Below are 16,402 nucleotides of genomic sequence, written 5' to 3' on the forward strand. Positions count from 1 at the left end.
CCCCCTCTCTTCTTCTGCCCTTCCTCCTTCTGTCTCCTTCTGCCCCGTGTCCTTTTACCCCCCAAAACCCTTCTGTCCCTCTCTCCTTCTACCCTATGTCCTTCTCCCGTCTCCTTCTGCCCCTTGTCCTTCTGTCCCTATGTCTTTCTGCCCTCTCTTCTCCTGTCCTCTCTCCTTTTACCCTATGTCCTTCTGCCCTTTTGCCTCGTCTCTTTCTGTCCCGTCTCCATTTACCCTATGTCCTTCTCCCGTCTCCTTCTGCCCCTTGTCCTTCTACCCTCTCTCCTGTAACCCTGTCCTTCTGCCTCGTCTCCTTCTGTCCCGTCTTTTACCCTCCGTCCTTCTGCCCCCTCCGTCCTTCTGCCCCCTCCGTCCTTCTGCCCCCTCCGTCCTTCTGCCCCCTCCGTCCTTCTGCCCCCTCCGTCCTTCTGCCCCCTCCGTCCTTCTGCCCCCTCCGTCCATCACATCCACCCCCTCCACCTCCTGAATTCCAAAGGGACAGAACACACAATAGTAAAGAATGCAGCTGTGTAGAAGCCGAGGAGGAGGAGGAGGAGGAGGTGGTGCTGCTCTGGAAACGACGGAGACAAGACGGAGACGGCGTGGGCGGAGTCTCACATCAAATATACTCAAGCTTGAACAAGTTTTAAAGAGCACCATGTACGTTATAACGTCGTTTCCTCCTCAAAAACGTACCTCCGGGTGCGTTTTTGATGCGGTAACGACATTATAACACGACTTAAAGCGACGAGAGTCCATTTTGTGTCATATTGAACCTTTAACAAAGAACTTCGGTTAACAATACGCTTTTATATTGAAAAGCAAAAGAAGCAGGACCCATTTCCCCCAAAACAGTGTAATTAGGTCACGCTAATTAAACAGGCCAATAACGTTTACAGCGGCCACCAACAGAGACCTGCTCCTGGAGGGACGTCATAAAACCGACTTCTACTTCTACAGCGCGGCACTAAACGGGTTTAAAAGCTGCGTCTCTGAAATAGTCTGTGTAAAGTTTAAAAGTACATCCTCTTCTTCATAATCAGATAAACAACACGCACATGACCGATGAGTGTGACGTCGCCCACAGCGTTCAGCTCCAGTCAAACGAAGCTCGTCGATGCTAGAGCGGGTTATAGCGGCGAATCTGGAGCAGGAATTCTGACCTCGAGTATCATAGCAACCAAAGAGCCAATCAGGAGCGAGGCTGTTGAAGGTAACGCCTCTTTCCGCTTAGCACCGTTGGTTTAGCAGGGAGCGGACGCTTAGCAACGCTGTCAATCAAACCTGTTGCTAACGCTAACGGGAGTGCCCTCGGGGAAAGAAGACGCCTGATTTGTCTGTTATTAATGTTCATATCTTGATATACGAACAAAATAGCGAAATAAAAAAATGCAGGATCATGATCACTTCCTGTTAGTAACGTGGCGGCTAGCAGGTTAGCTATTTACATTTATACAGTCTATAGTCGCGTCTCAAGCCCGGTCAAACGTAATTTCTCTTCCCTCAGATTAACAGTTTAGTGCTTCGCTCATAGATTCTACATAAATCCGACATGTTTTTAATCCCGCTGTGATATTTTTTACCTTTATTATTTCCGATACGGTGAACTGGAACGCGGCGGCTAGCAGGTTAGCTACGTCCATTTATATAACCAGTCTATGGTTGAACTTAACAGACATAAAAAACGTCCAATTCTGTTTCCAAAGTGCTGCACATTTGGAATTTGAGTCCGTTTTCAAATTAATTAAAATGAACGAATGGATAAAACGAGCGACGTCAGTGCAGTGAGTGTTGGGAAGTAACGGAACAAGAACGGGTCTGTCACAACAACACATTTTGAAGTAAATATGAGACGATAAACGATAAAACTGAAACCGATTGATGCCACTGACACATTAAACACAATTTAAACCACAAAAACTGTTCTAAATCTGCAAAATTGTTAAAAATCATGAGCTGCAATGAATAAACAACAGAATGAAACACATCTGTAATGGTAAAAGTTCATCAAGGAAACACCACTTATGTGTTTTTTTTTAGGTCGAGAGCGGGATTCGAACCGACAACCTTCAGATCACCAGAGAAACACTGAGATATTGAGTCATACGAGTTATTAATTCAACTTTATGCATCTTAAATCTTATCATACAGTCAAAAAATAACCAAAAAATTCCCAGTCGTGTAAAGAAAAAGACGAGAAATATTTACCCCCCAAAAATATATATACACACAAGCCGATATAGTGATGATTATTGTGATTATTGTGTAAAATTAAAGAAATACACAGCAGTATTTAGTCACACAGTTTAAGCTTCAAACTGAAAACAATCAGTGAGACAAACAGAGCTATTTATAAGACATTTTTACTGCTTTTTTTTACACTAATTTAAATGCAACTCGCTGTAAAAGTATTCCAAGTATTCAGAATGCAGTACTCTAATTGGACCATGCACCAGAACAAGTTAGAGTATGCAGTATTCAAAGTACTTTTCGCATTCAGCCTATCAACATAATCACTATATCAGCTCAACGTTGTAATTTGTAAATGTAATTTGGGGTCCACGATTTATGATTTATGTACATTTTATTTGTAAACGTGGGAGATTGAGTATTTTTGTTGTAATATATGTTAATTCTGCTGTTTATTTCATGCAGCTCGTGTCTTTTAATGTCGATTTAAAATGTTTCCCTGTGATTTTCCTGCATTACTGCTGTTGTGCCACCGTTTTAAAGTAGTTCCAAGATCCCCGTTTATCGTAGTATTTCTCTGACAGGTCTACCTCTCACTACGTTCGCCCGGAGAATAAGATTATGTAACAATAATGTGGCCTCTTGGAATGGCGGTCAATATCATCGACAGGAGGCGGGCTCTTTTCCGACGTCTGAATGGGAGGATTTCATTTCCTCCCCGCTCTCTCGCTCCCAAACCAATTATCGACAAACCTTAAATTAGAACGGGATGTATTTGTTCAGAAATAAAAGAAGACATGGACAAACAAAAGGCGGTGTTACTCCAACAGGGGCGGCACCAGATATTTTTAGGTTGGGGGAGCGAAGTGGGGGCTCAATTAATTAATTAATCTAGAGCAGGGGTGTTCATTACGTCGAGGCACACATCATCACATCATGGGCGCTGGACACGTAGAAACAAGCGCGAGTTAGTTTAACCCTATAGCGTCGGATCCTATCGTCGCCGTTAGACTCGCGGTTGTGGACTTTCCAGCAGCGTAACTCCACGCCCAGTCGTGCTCTCATGTAAATTCAAACGGCGTCTCAAAGCGGAGACACGGGGCTAGCTAAATATTTTACCGTCATTACGGTAATCTGCCTCTGTTGTCCCTTAAATGTGACGAATGAGAGCGCGGGGTCATTTATTCGATGCGTAAAAGAAAAAATATGGATGGATGTGTAAAATAGAAGTAGTTGTGTGAAAAAATGCAGTAAATTCTGATACTTCATTTAACATGATTTTTATGGCTAACAAAAAAAAGACAAAACCGTAATCAACATGATTAGCTCTGTTATCGCTTTCAAACGAAAAATGCAGTTTTACTCCTGGCTGTCAGAAGCTTCTGCCCGAACTCTGCATCCCTCACTGATTCTATTCAGTGTCAGAGCAGTAATCATCATTCAAGTAATTATGAACATGTAAGATGTTCAGTTGTGTTGTGCAGTTTTATCTCATGACGTTGTGCAAAGTACATCAAAATGCACTGTACATGTAAGAATTCATAATACATTTACAAATAAATGTATGTTTAACATTTTTGTATTAGGTGGTAGATCTTTCAGACACGATCATTTTAAAAGTAGCTCACATACTGAAAAAGTCTGAGCACCCCTGATCTAGAGCCTTTTAACAATGTTCGCTAATAAAAAAGATAATCTGGAGTCTTATTTTGAACATTTTTGCTGTGAAAGTACAGCGAAAATTCACGGCAAGAGGAGCTATGGGGGAGAACTGACCGATCTACGGGAGACTGGGGCCCCCTCAAGCCCCTCTCTGGCGCCGCCCCTGTGTCCAAACCAAGAAAACGAGGAACAAATTAAAGTACTGAACAGAAACGCAACAGAACAGCCAAGTCCACAGCTAAAAGTGAGACCACAGACTGCGAAAAGAAGTGTAAAAAGTGAGTGTGATGTCACCCACAGCGTTCAGCTCCAGTCAAAGGAAGCTAATCGAGGCTAGCAGTTATAGCTGCGAATTTGGAGCAGGAATTACGACGCAGAGTATCATAGCAAGAGCCAATCTGGAGCGAGGCTGCTGAAGGTAACGCCCTGTCTCGCACTTAGCAACGCTGTCAAAAAAACCTGTTGCTAACGCTAGCGGGAGAAACCTCAGGGAAAGATTGATTTGTCTGTTACTAATGTTCATATCTGATTTATGGATAAAATAGTGAAATTAAAACAACAGGATCATGTAGAGCGGATTAATACGAACATTTAAGATCAAAATGACGAGTCGGAAGTGCGTCCATGATCACTTCGTACTTGAAACACGGCGGCTAGCAGGTTAGCTATGTGCATTTACATACACACAGGCTATGTGTGAAGCAGATAAGTGACAAACAAGGGCGCTGGTCTGTTTGCAGAGCTGTAAATATCTGAGCTCAGCCCAAAGATAAAGGGTTCAAGGCAGGACGTCTGATGATTCTAAACTCACTGGACATTCAGAGTAATTAGAGCTGCACAAATGGTCAGTTCGTCCGATTCTTTCTTTATCTTTAATTATCCAGGGAGACACTTACACTCCGTTTCATGAGCGGACTCTTTAAAACATGATATACACGTGTTTTGTTTGTTTTTCTGTTTGTAAGTCCATATAAAACATTAAAAACAGACGTCTCGATAACACATTTTGAAGTCTGATATACATCACTGAAGTAAAAAGACGATAAACGATAATATTGAGACTGATTTATGCCACTGACACAAAACCCAAGAGCAGATTTAAACTACAAAAACTATTAAAAATCTACAATATTATTACAAATCATGAGCTGCAAGAAGAAATAAATAAAATGTGGCAGTCTCTAAAACTCCACCAGGTCTGATTTTTAGCTTTTTTTAAATTATTTATATTTTTTTAATCACTATAAATTCTATATTTCATTTATTATTTTTTTACATTTTTATTTTATTATTTATTTATTTTTATTTTATTTTTATAGTTTTAGCTTAATCTCCATCATGCTTTACCCACACACACATTTTTTTTGTCTCATCTACAAACTGTCCCATTCTGTCATCATTCATCTTATCAGTATATGTTGGAGCTACAATCTTGTCTTTAAAAATGCTTAACTTGTGTCTCTGCGTTAAAAAAAGATGAAATAAAATAAGTCATGAGCTGCACCAAATAACCAGCAGAATGAAACACTGGTCATTATTTACTCCAACTTTTACAGCTTAAATCTGATCATACAGCTAAAAATACCTCAAATTTTACCTAAAAAAGAAGCGTAATCCTACATTAAGAACAGAAGCCACGTTAAAACCTCACAAACCCGTTCAAACTCATTCACTTTTCACGTCTATTGCACGTACGGCCACTTTGTAATATGAAAACGACCTCAAAAGTGGCTTTATTGTGCATTCACGCCGTTTGCACTGGGGCTTAGACGGAGGAGCGAGGAGCGGGCTGCGGAGTCCGAAAGCCCCGCCCCCTTCTCCTCTCCCCCTCCCCCTGTAGGGACTGGGAACTGGGGGAGAGGGCACGAGCTCAGGCAGCCAGTAGAATCCCTCCCTGCGTGGAGCATTCGTTGACCGCGTGAACACCGCGGCAGCAGCAGCAGCAACGGGGGTGGGGGCGGTGGCGGAGGAGGGGGTGGTGGTGGTGGTGGTGACGGGGGGTGGGGGAAGGGACCAGAGCCATGTTTTGATAAAAAAAAACAAAAAAAAAACAGGCCGGCTGTTCTGTTATAGACACGACAAAAAGTTTAACACAAAAAACTAGATCAGAGCTTAAGTGATATTTGTTTAATCCTAAAACATCAATTTTCCGAATCCAACGGGGAAAAAAAACACACATCTTTCTGCTTAAGTTCTTCCTCCTCCTAATTCTACAAATATTGACTTGGAGAAACTGAACCGCAGGCTTTTCCAGATCAGTAACCCGTTTTTTTCTACCTGCCGGTCAAAAAGATAAAGCCAGAAGTTTGAAAATGCAGCACCAAAAAAAACTAAACAAAACAGCATTCCTTAAGAGTGAGGTCAGGCTTTATCGAACACAACTGGGACAACTTTCCAACTCATACATGCAGAAAATATAACGTTTGTGCTGTTTGGTTGAGTTTAGTGTGTGAATTTAGTCGTGAAAGTCAAATTTAAGTTACTTGAAAATGAGCAAACGAGGAATTTCTAATGTTTTTCCTGCTAATCTGCATCAACGCTCCATGTTTTTCCCGATTATCCGTGTGCCGCTCTGTCTTTCCAGCGGTAAACCTGGCTGGCCGCTTGCCACAGACACGGGACATGCTTGGCAATGTTTTGACACTCAGCCAGATACAACACAAGGGGGCGGCGGCCGTAATCCTGCGATCTGATTGGACGACGCCTGCAGCGGAGAAGGAAAACAAACCACAGTCAGCTGGTTTCCTCGGCCAGTGAGCATGTGACCGTGAGGAGCTGCGTGTTTGATACTCGGCGTGTAAAAAAAAAAACAGAGGCGGAGGGAAAGATACGCATCAAGGTGAAACTGGAGTGAATGAAACGGCAGCGGAGGAGAAAAAGAGAGGGAGAAACATGAGCGTTCAGTCGAAGAGCAAACAAAGACACGGAGACGCTGCGTGAATGAAATGTGGAGCAGCTGGGTGTGACCAACGCACGACTGTTTACAGCATCACACTGAACAGGACCAGTGTTCAGGATCAGAACGAACAGGATCAGACTGAACAGAATCAGACCGTGCATCGTGTTCAGGATCAGACCATGTTCAGGATCAGATTGTGTTCAGGGTGAGTCCGTGTTCAGACCATGCCCAGGATCAGACTGTCCATATGTTCAGGATCAGACTGTGTTCAGGATCAGTCGTTCTGAGCTAATGAGCGTTTCTATGGCGTTTCTATGGCATCACCAGCTCTGCATGTGCACACGACACACACTTTCAAACAAACCATTTTTCATTTCTGTTCTGTCCGTCGCTGTGTCAGACGAGTCCAGACCGGCCCGCAGACCGGCCCGCAGACCGGCCCGCAGACCGGCCCGCAGACCGGCCCGCAGACCGGCCCGCAGACCGGCCCGCAGACCGGCCCGCAGACCGGCCCGCAGACCGGCCCGCAGACCGGCCCGCAGACCACATGACCTTTTCCACTGAAGAAAACTGCGTGTGATTAAAAGGTCAAAGTTTTTTTCTGTTTCTCTCCAAAAGTCGGCGACACTTTGAGATGAAACCCAGCAGGCGTCTGATTAAACGCCCTGAAGTCTGTGTTAACGGCACAATCCCGCCGAGTCGGGTCAAATAATGGCCAATTAAAAGCTCATTTGAGAGCGGCTCCTGAGTCGGAAGTGGCAGGTTCAGCCTCTGCAGAGTTTAAACCCTGTGTCACAGACCTGTGATAAATGCCTTCCTCTGCAACCATTACATTTATGTGGCTCAAAGTCCTAAACATCAAAGCCCGGACACACACACACACACTCGGTGAGCCCACCTGAGACACACACACACACTCAGTGAGTCAGCCTCACACACACTCAGTGAGTCAGCCTCACAAACACACACACACACACACAGGAAAAGGGAATACACTCCAATTATTGGGCACATGTTGAGCATTAAAATCCTGGAAGTCCGACTTCATATAATCCAGGAGCCTGTGTGGAAACACTGAAATCCTCTTCAGAGCGTAACTAGCTGCAGGTGGGATGCTCTTAGAGGAAAGACCCACACTCTATGGAGACTTCCAAGGGTCATGAAACGTAATGGCTTTACCCTCAACAGCAACAGCTGCTAAATCATGTTAGGGAGACTTTGGGCTTCTATAATTCCTATTGTCTCTGACACGGAGCAGGCCGAGGGCTGATGAGAAAGGCAGGAGCCGACAGAGGAAATACCCGGAGTATGTGAGAGCGAAAGGGAAAAAGAACCCAGGAGGTATAAACTCAAGTTACAGGAATTCCTTTGGCCTTGTATCAGCGTCAGAGCAGGGTTAGGTTTCCTTACAAACATTCTCTGCTCCAAAGCTGCGAGTGAGAGACAAAGCCAAGCCCACATATGTTTTCAGTGAGTCTCCAGTCTCAGAGAAACAAAAAAAACTACAAAATGAGTAAAGATCCATTTCCACAAATGACAAGAAAAGCAGCAGATGTGTTTACAGCGGCGGGGTGTCACTAAATCCTGTCGTCATGGCGATGACTCAGATTATCATATCATTAAACATCAGATGGAGTCAGTCTGTGTCAGAGCATCACAGCAGCACAGGGCAGCCCCGCATGTAATCCAATTTTCAATTTCCTCTTCACACGCAGCACGGGAGCCTCAGACGTCACATATTTAGACTCAAGTCCAGTTTAACTCCAGTTTAAGACAGAAACTGCAGAAATGAGATTAAACCTGACATTTTGTGTCTGTGCTCTTGAATTAGACAGAGTCACACAGCGGCGCGTACCATTTATTTGAGACGTATTTACATGTGCGGGCAAATACGAAGAGGGTGGCATAAAGTGTAATTGTCTTGAATGTTTGGCCAAAGTGACTGAAATAAAGGAGACGGGATGAGGGATTATGAGAACTGTGCACTGAGCGGAATGTGCAGGTTTAATTTTGGCCCTTTTGTGACCCCAGACCTTTGGGACAACGGATGGAAATGATCCTCTGGCTATGATCCTGTGTTTACATTCATGTGGTGTCAAGTCTGTTCATTAACATGCACAGTCCCAATCAAATAAATAAATAAAATACATTTGCTCTGACCTATATAAGCAGAGAATAACTGCAGATGTTGGAACGGCTCAAATGTTTTGGCTCAGATCGACTCCACACTGGACAGAAGCCCCAGAGGACAGAGGATTTCGCATTTTAACCTATGTGACTGGTCTGATTATAGACAGAGAGATCCATAAATGCAAACACACTGGAGTTTTCTGAAGGAGTCACACACAGGCCTGTCACGAGAACAGTTTGAAGTTCGATATATCGCTGATGTCTGTGTAATCCCTCAGTCGTCCAGGTCTGATCCGCAGCGAAAGGCAAATACGATACAGTGGTCCCTCGTTTATCAACATTTTCTCACATTTCTCTCTTGTTTCATTCATTAAAAGCGGCTCACGTGTATAAAAGACGAACCGCGATATAGTGACAGACAACCGAACTAAATATAAACGATAAAACTGAAACTGATTTATGCCACTGACGCCAAAAACACAACACAATTTAAACCACAAAGCTATTAAAAATCTGCAATATTGTTAAAAATCATAAGCTGCAATAAATAAACAGCAAAACACTTAAACCAGGCATGTCCAAACTGTGGCCCAGGGACTAAATGCGGGCCTCAGACCAATTTTTCTTGGCCGTCAAGCTTCCAGGTGAGCTGACCCGTATTACTTTAAACACTACTTTTTACTGTACATTTCTGAAAATCTACTTTAACAAGCCCATATCAAGTATTTAATGTGTCCCACTGAGGATTTTAAGTGTGAATAAAGGTCTAGTGGTTCAGTTTAACAAGTAATAAACACACAGATTTGAAGTATTCACTGTACTGGCTCTCAGCTTTGTGTTTTTATATGTGGGCCTTAATGTTTGGAAAAGTTTGGACATCACGGACTTAAACACCGTGATGGCAAACACCGTATTTCCAGACCATAAATCGCACTTTTCATAGTTTGTCTGGTGGGTGCGACTTATACTCAGATGCGACTTATACGTGGAATATAAGTCGTGTCTGAGTATATAATTTCACATCTTTGTTACGGTCACACTGACAACCACACAACCGCGTTTTTTTCCTTCATTATTATGCATTTCTTGACTTATACTCCGGAAAATACTGTAATCACATTTTTATACAGAGCTTTTCCACCTTCAAGTTACTCAAAAGCGATTTACCTCAAGAAACCAGTCACACATTCATACGCCGGTGTACGCAGACACTAGGGACGACGTGGGTTAAGTGTCTTGCCCAAGGACACAACGACCGTTAGTGGATCTTTTTTTTTTTTTTTTTTGGGTGAAACGCGGGATTCGAACCAGCTAACCCTCAAATCAGTGGAGAAACACTCTACCAACTGAGCTACTGAGTCGTACAAGTCATTAACTCAACTTTATATGACGTAAATCTTATCAAATAGCCAAAGAAATAACCAAAAATCTCCAAATAGCGCAGGGGTGTCAACCGCATTTTCACCAAGGGCCACATCAGCAAAATGGCTGCTCTCAAAGTGCCAGATGTAAAATAAATCCAAGTAATTTTTTAGCTTTTTAATTAACCGTTTCTGTATTTATTACTTATTCAAGTTACAAATACTGTATATGTATTTGCCTAGATGTAAAAATACATCTGTGTAACTGCGTATCTCCTGATAAAATGACATTTTAAGACCTTCATACCTTTAATTTACCCTGTTGAGGGACATATAAAATGATGCGGAGGGCCACATTTTGCAAAGAAACACTGAGGTTGCTATGGCGATTACAGTGACAGGTCTAATCACACAGGGATTCTTCTTCACGCAGAGTCTCCAGTGTCGTTCACAAAGGGCCGGACGTGGCTCCAGGTAAAGACGAGCCTTCTCCTGTGTCGCTCCCTCCCCCAGGCCCGAGGCGCTCAGGACTCAGGCCTTTACTGGAAGATGGATCTCTTACTGGAAAACCCAAGCTGGTTTACTGGAGCGGGTGGGGGCAGCGGTGGAGTCTGAGTCACTAAAAGCTAAACTGGAAACGTGAACCGAGCTTTTTGAAGATTAATTAGCGTTTGGCTACGTTTGCGATTATTATTTCAAACAATTAAAAGGTAAAAGATGTTGATGTGGGTCTGCAAATGTAATAAATCAGACAAAACATCGCGTTCAAATTTTGTTATTATCCAAAAGAAATGAGCAGCCAGACTTCCCTCACACCAGACACTTCCTCTAACTCCTCCGGTGGGACCCTGAGGCGTTCCCAGGCGTTCCCAAACGTCTATATTTACTTCAGGAATATACAGCGCTTTAAAATGTGTTACAGTGACAGCTGTGTTTGGCTTAAAAACGGAGGGTGTGCAGGACAACGGTTTAACCTCTACCTGCCGCAGAACTCAAGAAAAACAGGTTCTTTTTGAGTGATTAAAGATATTTCACGTGGACGTCATTGAGAGAGAGGGTAGACGCACTGATCCACAGGTTGGCGGTGCGATTCCAGCTTCGACAAATGAATACAGTTGTTGGGCAAGACACTTAACCCACGTCACCGCTAGTGTCTATGTGCACTGTTTATGAATGTGTGAGTGAATGTGTGACTCTTTTCTTTCCTTTTAACCTCCTAAGACACGAGGAGGCGTGGCTTTATTCATTTCTCTTTATTATTTGGGCCGATTGGACCTGATGACTCTAAAAATAAAGAATTATCTCTTTAAATTATGAGAAAAATGATGTCCACATATGAGGATATTCGTTCTACGTTTTAATCCTTTTGATAGAACATTTGAATAATTATTTGCAAAAACTATTAAGTGCCTAAACAGAGCAACGAGTAAAAACAAAATGACAAACAACAATTGTGCCTCTTGGATCAATGTGGCTCATTTGCAGGAAACACAGGTGCAGGAACACATATGCCTTTAGTTCATCTTGAATCTAAACTATGTGTTAAACTCCTCTGTCATCTTTAAATGGCAGTATAATGACCTCATATGTAGCAAAAGACGAGCTTAAAATCTGTCAACTGGACAAATCGTTGTAAGAATGAAGACGTTTCGCTGCTCATCTTCACTTCTGCAACAATTTGTCCAGTTGACAGATTTTAACTTTGTCTTTTGCTGTGGATCAGACCTGGACGACTGAGCGTTTACACAGATCTGACCTCGTATGTGGACACCAGGACTTTGTAGAGCAAAAAGAATTGTATTGTGGCCTAGACAACCCAAAAATGTGTTGTCCACGCCAGGTCGTAGGAGGTTAATGCTAGTTTTATGATGATTATTTATGTTTTGATTTGTTGTATTGCGATTTAAATGTCTTTCTTATTCTGTAAACCACTTTGTAGACCAATTGCGCTGTACAAATAAACTTTCCTTGCCGTATCTTGAGTGTTTCCTTGATGTAAAGCGCTTTGAATGACTGAAAGGCTAAATAAAAATAGGTTTCCAGCTTTGCAAGTCTCCGTGGTATGAGGGAGTGAAACCGAAAAAGTCCTGGGCTAGAGTTCAAACTTTGCCTCCCCATTATCAGCCAAAAGCAGCGTCTCCACCAGCGTGGCCTCTATCAGACCCAGAGACATGTGTGCTACTGGGGCCTCTCTTTGGCCTCAGTGAACGGTGTGGTACAGATTAACTAGACTCTCTGTGTGTGTGTGTGTGTGTGTTTGTGTGTGTGTGTGTGTGTGTGTCTCCACGTGCCCATGCATCCCCAGGGAAGTAGGTGAAGAGCCACTCCAGTCCCTTTGAAGGTGAGTCCATATGGTCCCCTGTATGGCCCATACTACACAGTTAATCCAATTACACTATACGATATAAACGCTATTGTACGAGAGGGGGGGAGGGGCCCGAGAATATGGACGGGCCTCTAGAGCCTCGTGCATGTTTTACTGACACAGAAAAACTACAGAAACAAATAGAATTGCGTCATGCGTAAAAACCCAAATGGGAATCATGTGCGTCATGCGTCATTGTCTCACCTCATTGTCGTGGTGCTGGCAGAAGCTCATTCGGTCCTGGAAAAGGGACAGCAGCGCGAAGTTGTTCTGGAGTGACTGGGCGAGGGACACGGCCACCCCTGTCTGTCCCGGGGTGCTGTTGGCGTTGGCTCGTCCCAGGTGGAGACTCTCGCCTAAGCGCTCGATGAAGTGGTCCTTGGTGAGGCGCACTCTCTGATGCGCACGCACACAGTTGTCACACAGATATTCCTGACAGTCGAGGCAGTGGGACGTGGCCGGGTTCTCCTCATCGCACGAGCTGCACTGGGGCTCGTGCAGGTGGTTCAGAAGGCCTCCGTGCGCGTGAGGGAAGCCCGAGGAGCACGAGCCCAGAGCGCGGTGCGTGTTGTGACCGTTCTTATTCTGGATCTGTTCCTCAGAGCTCACCACCACGTCGAGCAAGTTACTGAAAAGAAAGTTGGAAGAAGGCAAAGAGTCCACCCCCGCCTCTGAGATGGACACTTTGTGGTCACAGGTGGGACAGCGCAGCTTGAGCGGGTCCCCGGGACTGCGCTGCGCCTCGAGGCACTGCCTGCAGAAGGCGTGGAGGCAGGGTAACACGTGCAGCCTCCTGGTGGTCTGAGAGGAGGAGGAGGAGGTATGTGAGGAGGAAGATGAGGTAGAGGAGCTGGAGGAGATGGGCGCGGAGGAGCCGCACAGCTCCTTGCAGAGTGGACATGTCTGCAGCTCTGAGTCTGGAAACGAAGCCATCTGCAGCAAAACACAGGCTGTTTATCACATCAACGTGGCTGAGGTATTCATTTGAGGACGCATGGGCCCGCAGTGTTGTCTATTTCAATGGTGTTTGAGGTAGATTCTTGAGGTTCAACAGTGGAAACAGCGGGTAGGGTCATGCGCACGCGGATCTGGAGCTTATTCTAGAAACTCAGGCAAGACGCAAAAAAGTCAGAGACACTTGTAGTTAATTGCACACTCTTTGGACTCTCCTCCAACATCAGACTATTTTAAAGTCTATTTGAACTGTGTTTGGTAAGGCTGTGCGTAAGAAGGGCTCTAAAAGAATAAGCACATTACACTGTGCGCTCGTGTCAAACTCATAAAACCCCACAGACACTGTAGTGGCACTGGATCTGTGCAGGAGAACAGGGGGCTCCGTCTCTCCTCCCCCACCGCTGTGTCGACATGACTACGGGCTGTTTCAAATATCCAGGCCACTAATCATCACATCCAGCTCATTTCCAGCTCTTCTCCAGCTTCAGCGCGTCTCGTCGTGCGTCCCGGGGCTAGTCCACCATCGGAGTCGGGGTTTGTGCTCGGTTGGTCCGGAGGGTTGTAAATTATTCATCAAAGCGCAGATCCCATAGTCAGTGAGGCGCCACGGCGAAGGCAGAGGAGGTTTACGCGCAGTCCGGGGGTAAACGCGCCGGTGCAGCGCGTGAACAGGCCGCTCGGTCTCTTTTGGAGGGCAGCCCCGGTGGAAGCCCGTCCCTGGCTGTGCGTGGAGGAATGCGCAGCCAGTCCACTCCTGGAACGCGCCCGAGCTGAGACCTTCCTGTGGCGCGTGGCTGTGCGTCTGAAGCGCGCGCGGCTCCTGTGCTCTGTGGGTTTGTGTTCGGTTCCAGCGGGACTCGTCCCGAGCCCTGGGACTGTGGCGATGGCTCTTTCAGAGACTCGAGTCCGACTGAGGAAAAAACAGCGACTTCCGCCCTGGGAGGAGACACGGCGTGAGCGAGCACAGGCGCGCTCACGAGAGTAGGGCATAGGCGAGAGCGTGCGCGTGCGCTGTTATCACAGTGTTTTTCCTGAAGCTCGTGAAGCTCATCACTGAAGCTCATCACTGAAGCTCGTGCACTTGTTTAATGTTGAGTCGTTTTAAAAGTAGCGTGTTATGACTTTATCCTGGTTTTACCTTAACAATGCCCCACATTTAACCTTTGACCTTAAGGTCCTGTATCACACCTGGACACAGAGCTGCTGATGATTAGTTGTTGATTTGTAAACACATTTTATCTACAAAGTCTTAGTAGTGCACCTCTTTCAGACAGAGGGGGCGCCCTTCAGGAAATTTAACACAAAATAAATAATTTCCTGTGATCTGGTGGATTTTAGATGAACAAATGTATGAATCAGCAGAGAATCATCTACAATCATCTTTTTTTCTATTTTTTTATTAATACAAATATGAGCGACTTTTATTAAACCTAAAGTGTGTTTTTACACAGGCTGCTGTTCATTTGTGTCCAGCTCCTGTGTCACTGGTCCCAGTGGACCCCCAGCCCCCAGCCCCCTCTCTGAGCTCTGCCCCTGCAGCACTGAGCGCCCCCTGTCTGTGAGCTCAGACACAACACTAAAGACTAACAGCCTACAGGACACCTGGACCCAGGTTTTATGTCGCTTTTAATCCAAGTGAAGCACAGAGAGGCCTGTATGAGGCCCATGTATGAGGTCTGTGTATGAGGCCCATGTATGAGGTCCGTGTATGAGGCCCATGTATGAGGCCTGTATGAGGCCCGTGTATGAGGCCTGTATGAGTATGTCCAGCCCGTGCACAGGATTGTTCTTTACTGAGGCACATGCCCCATAAAAAGGGTCTAGTGTCGTCCCTGTATCACACAAACATGACTCTTGAGCTTTAAGTCATGTTCTAATGCTGTTTCCTCCTCAAAAACAGACCTGGAGTTGTGTTTTGTTTCATTCACACGAGTAACACTTTATTATTAGTCTGTACATCTCCAAACCTCAAATTGCTCTGTTCTACCTTGTGATGTCATGAAGTGGTGGTTTTCAACTTAGCTCCTTTTACCTTTAGTTCAGTAGTAGATCAGCAATTCCAAGGCTGAAATGATCCAAATGATTCTAGTGAAGGTGTGTGGAGTTTAAAAACACAGTGGAGCACTTCCTGTATCACCACATGATGACATCACAAGGTGGAACAGAGTGTTTTCAGTTTAAGAGAAGAACTCAGCCTAAATATGCAGCTTGTGTGTTAAACATGGTCTGTTTGCGATGAGGAAACGACATTAGAACAGAGATCAGAGAATAGCGTGATATGAGCCCTTTCAGCTCTCGTAGGTGCACGAGTCAAATCGGTCTATTCAGTTATTTGGCCAATAAATTATGTATGAGACTTGAGCTGTGACACATGATACAGACACAGACAGCAACTGCTCACAAACCTACGCTCTCGATGAAACGCTCCTTGTGTTTGTACTTCCTCTTGTGTCTGTACTTCCTCTTGTGTCTGTACTTTCTATTGTACTTCCTCTTGTGTCTGCTCTTCCTCGTGTCTGTACTTCCTCTTGTGTCTGTACTTCCTATTGTACTTCCTCTTGTCTGCACTTCATATTGTACTTCCTATTGTACTTCCTCTTGTGTCTGTACTTCCTATTGTACTTCCTCTTGTGTCTGTACATCCTATTGTACTTCCTCTTGTGTCTGTACTTCCTCTTGTGTCTGCTCTTCCTCGTGTCTGTACTTCCTCTTGCAACTGTACTTCCTCTTGTGTCTGTACATCCTATTGTACGTCCTCTTGCGTCTGTACTTCCTATTCTACTTCCTCTTGTGTCTGTACTTTTTGTGTCTGCACTTCCTCTTGTGTCTGTACTTCCTCTT

General features: G+C 44.7%; 1 protein-coding gene across 1 annotated transcript in view; it reads right to left on the reverse strand.

Annotated features, from left to right (window-relative positions):
• trim71 (tripartite motif containing 71, E3 ubiquitin protein ligase) overlaps positions 1-14,524 on the reverse strand; it is a 31,767-nt gene extending 17,243 nt beyond the window's left edge. The window contains exon 1 of the mRNA XM_033975349.2: positions 12,812-14,524. Within this exon, the coding sequence (XP_033831240.1) occupies positions 12,812-13,540 (729 nt within the window). The 5' untranslated portion in view covers positions 13,541-14,524. The remainder of the gene's footprint in view (positions 1-12,811) is intronic.
• Positions 14,525-16,402: the final 1,878 nt, after the last annotated feature.

This window comes from Periophthalmus magnuspinnatus, chromosome 11 (genome assembly GCF_009829125.3).
Source record: "Periophthalmus magnuspinnatus isolate fPerMag1 chromosome 11, fPerMag1.2.pri, whole genome shotgun sequence".
Classification (NCBI taxonomy): Eukaryota; Metazoa; Chordata; class Actinopteri; order Gobiiformes; family Gobiidae; genus Periophthalmus; species Periophthalmus magnuspinnatus.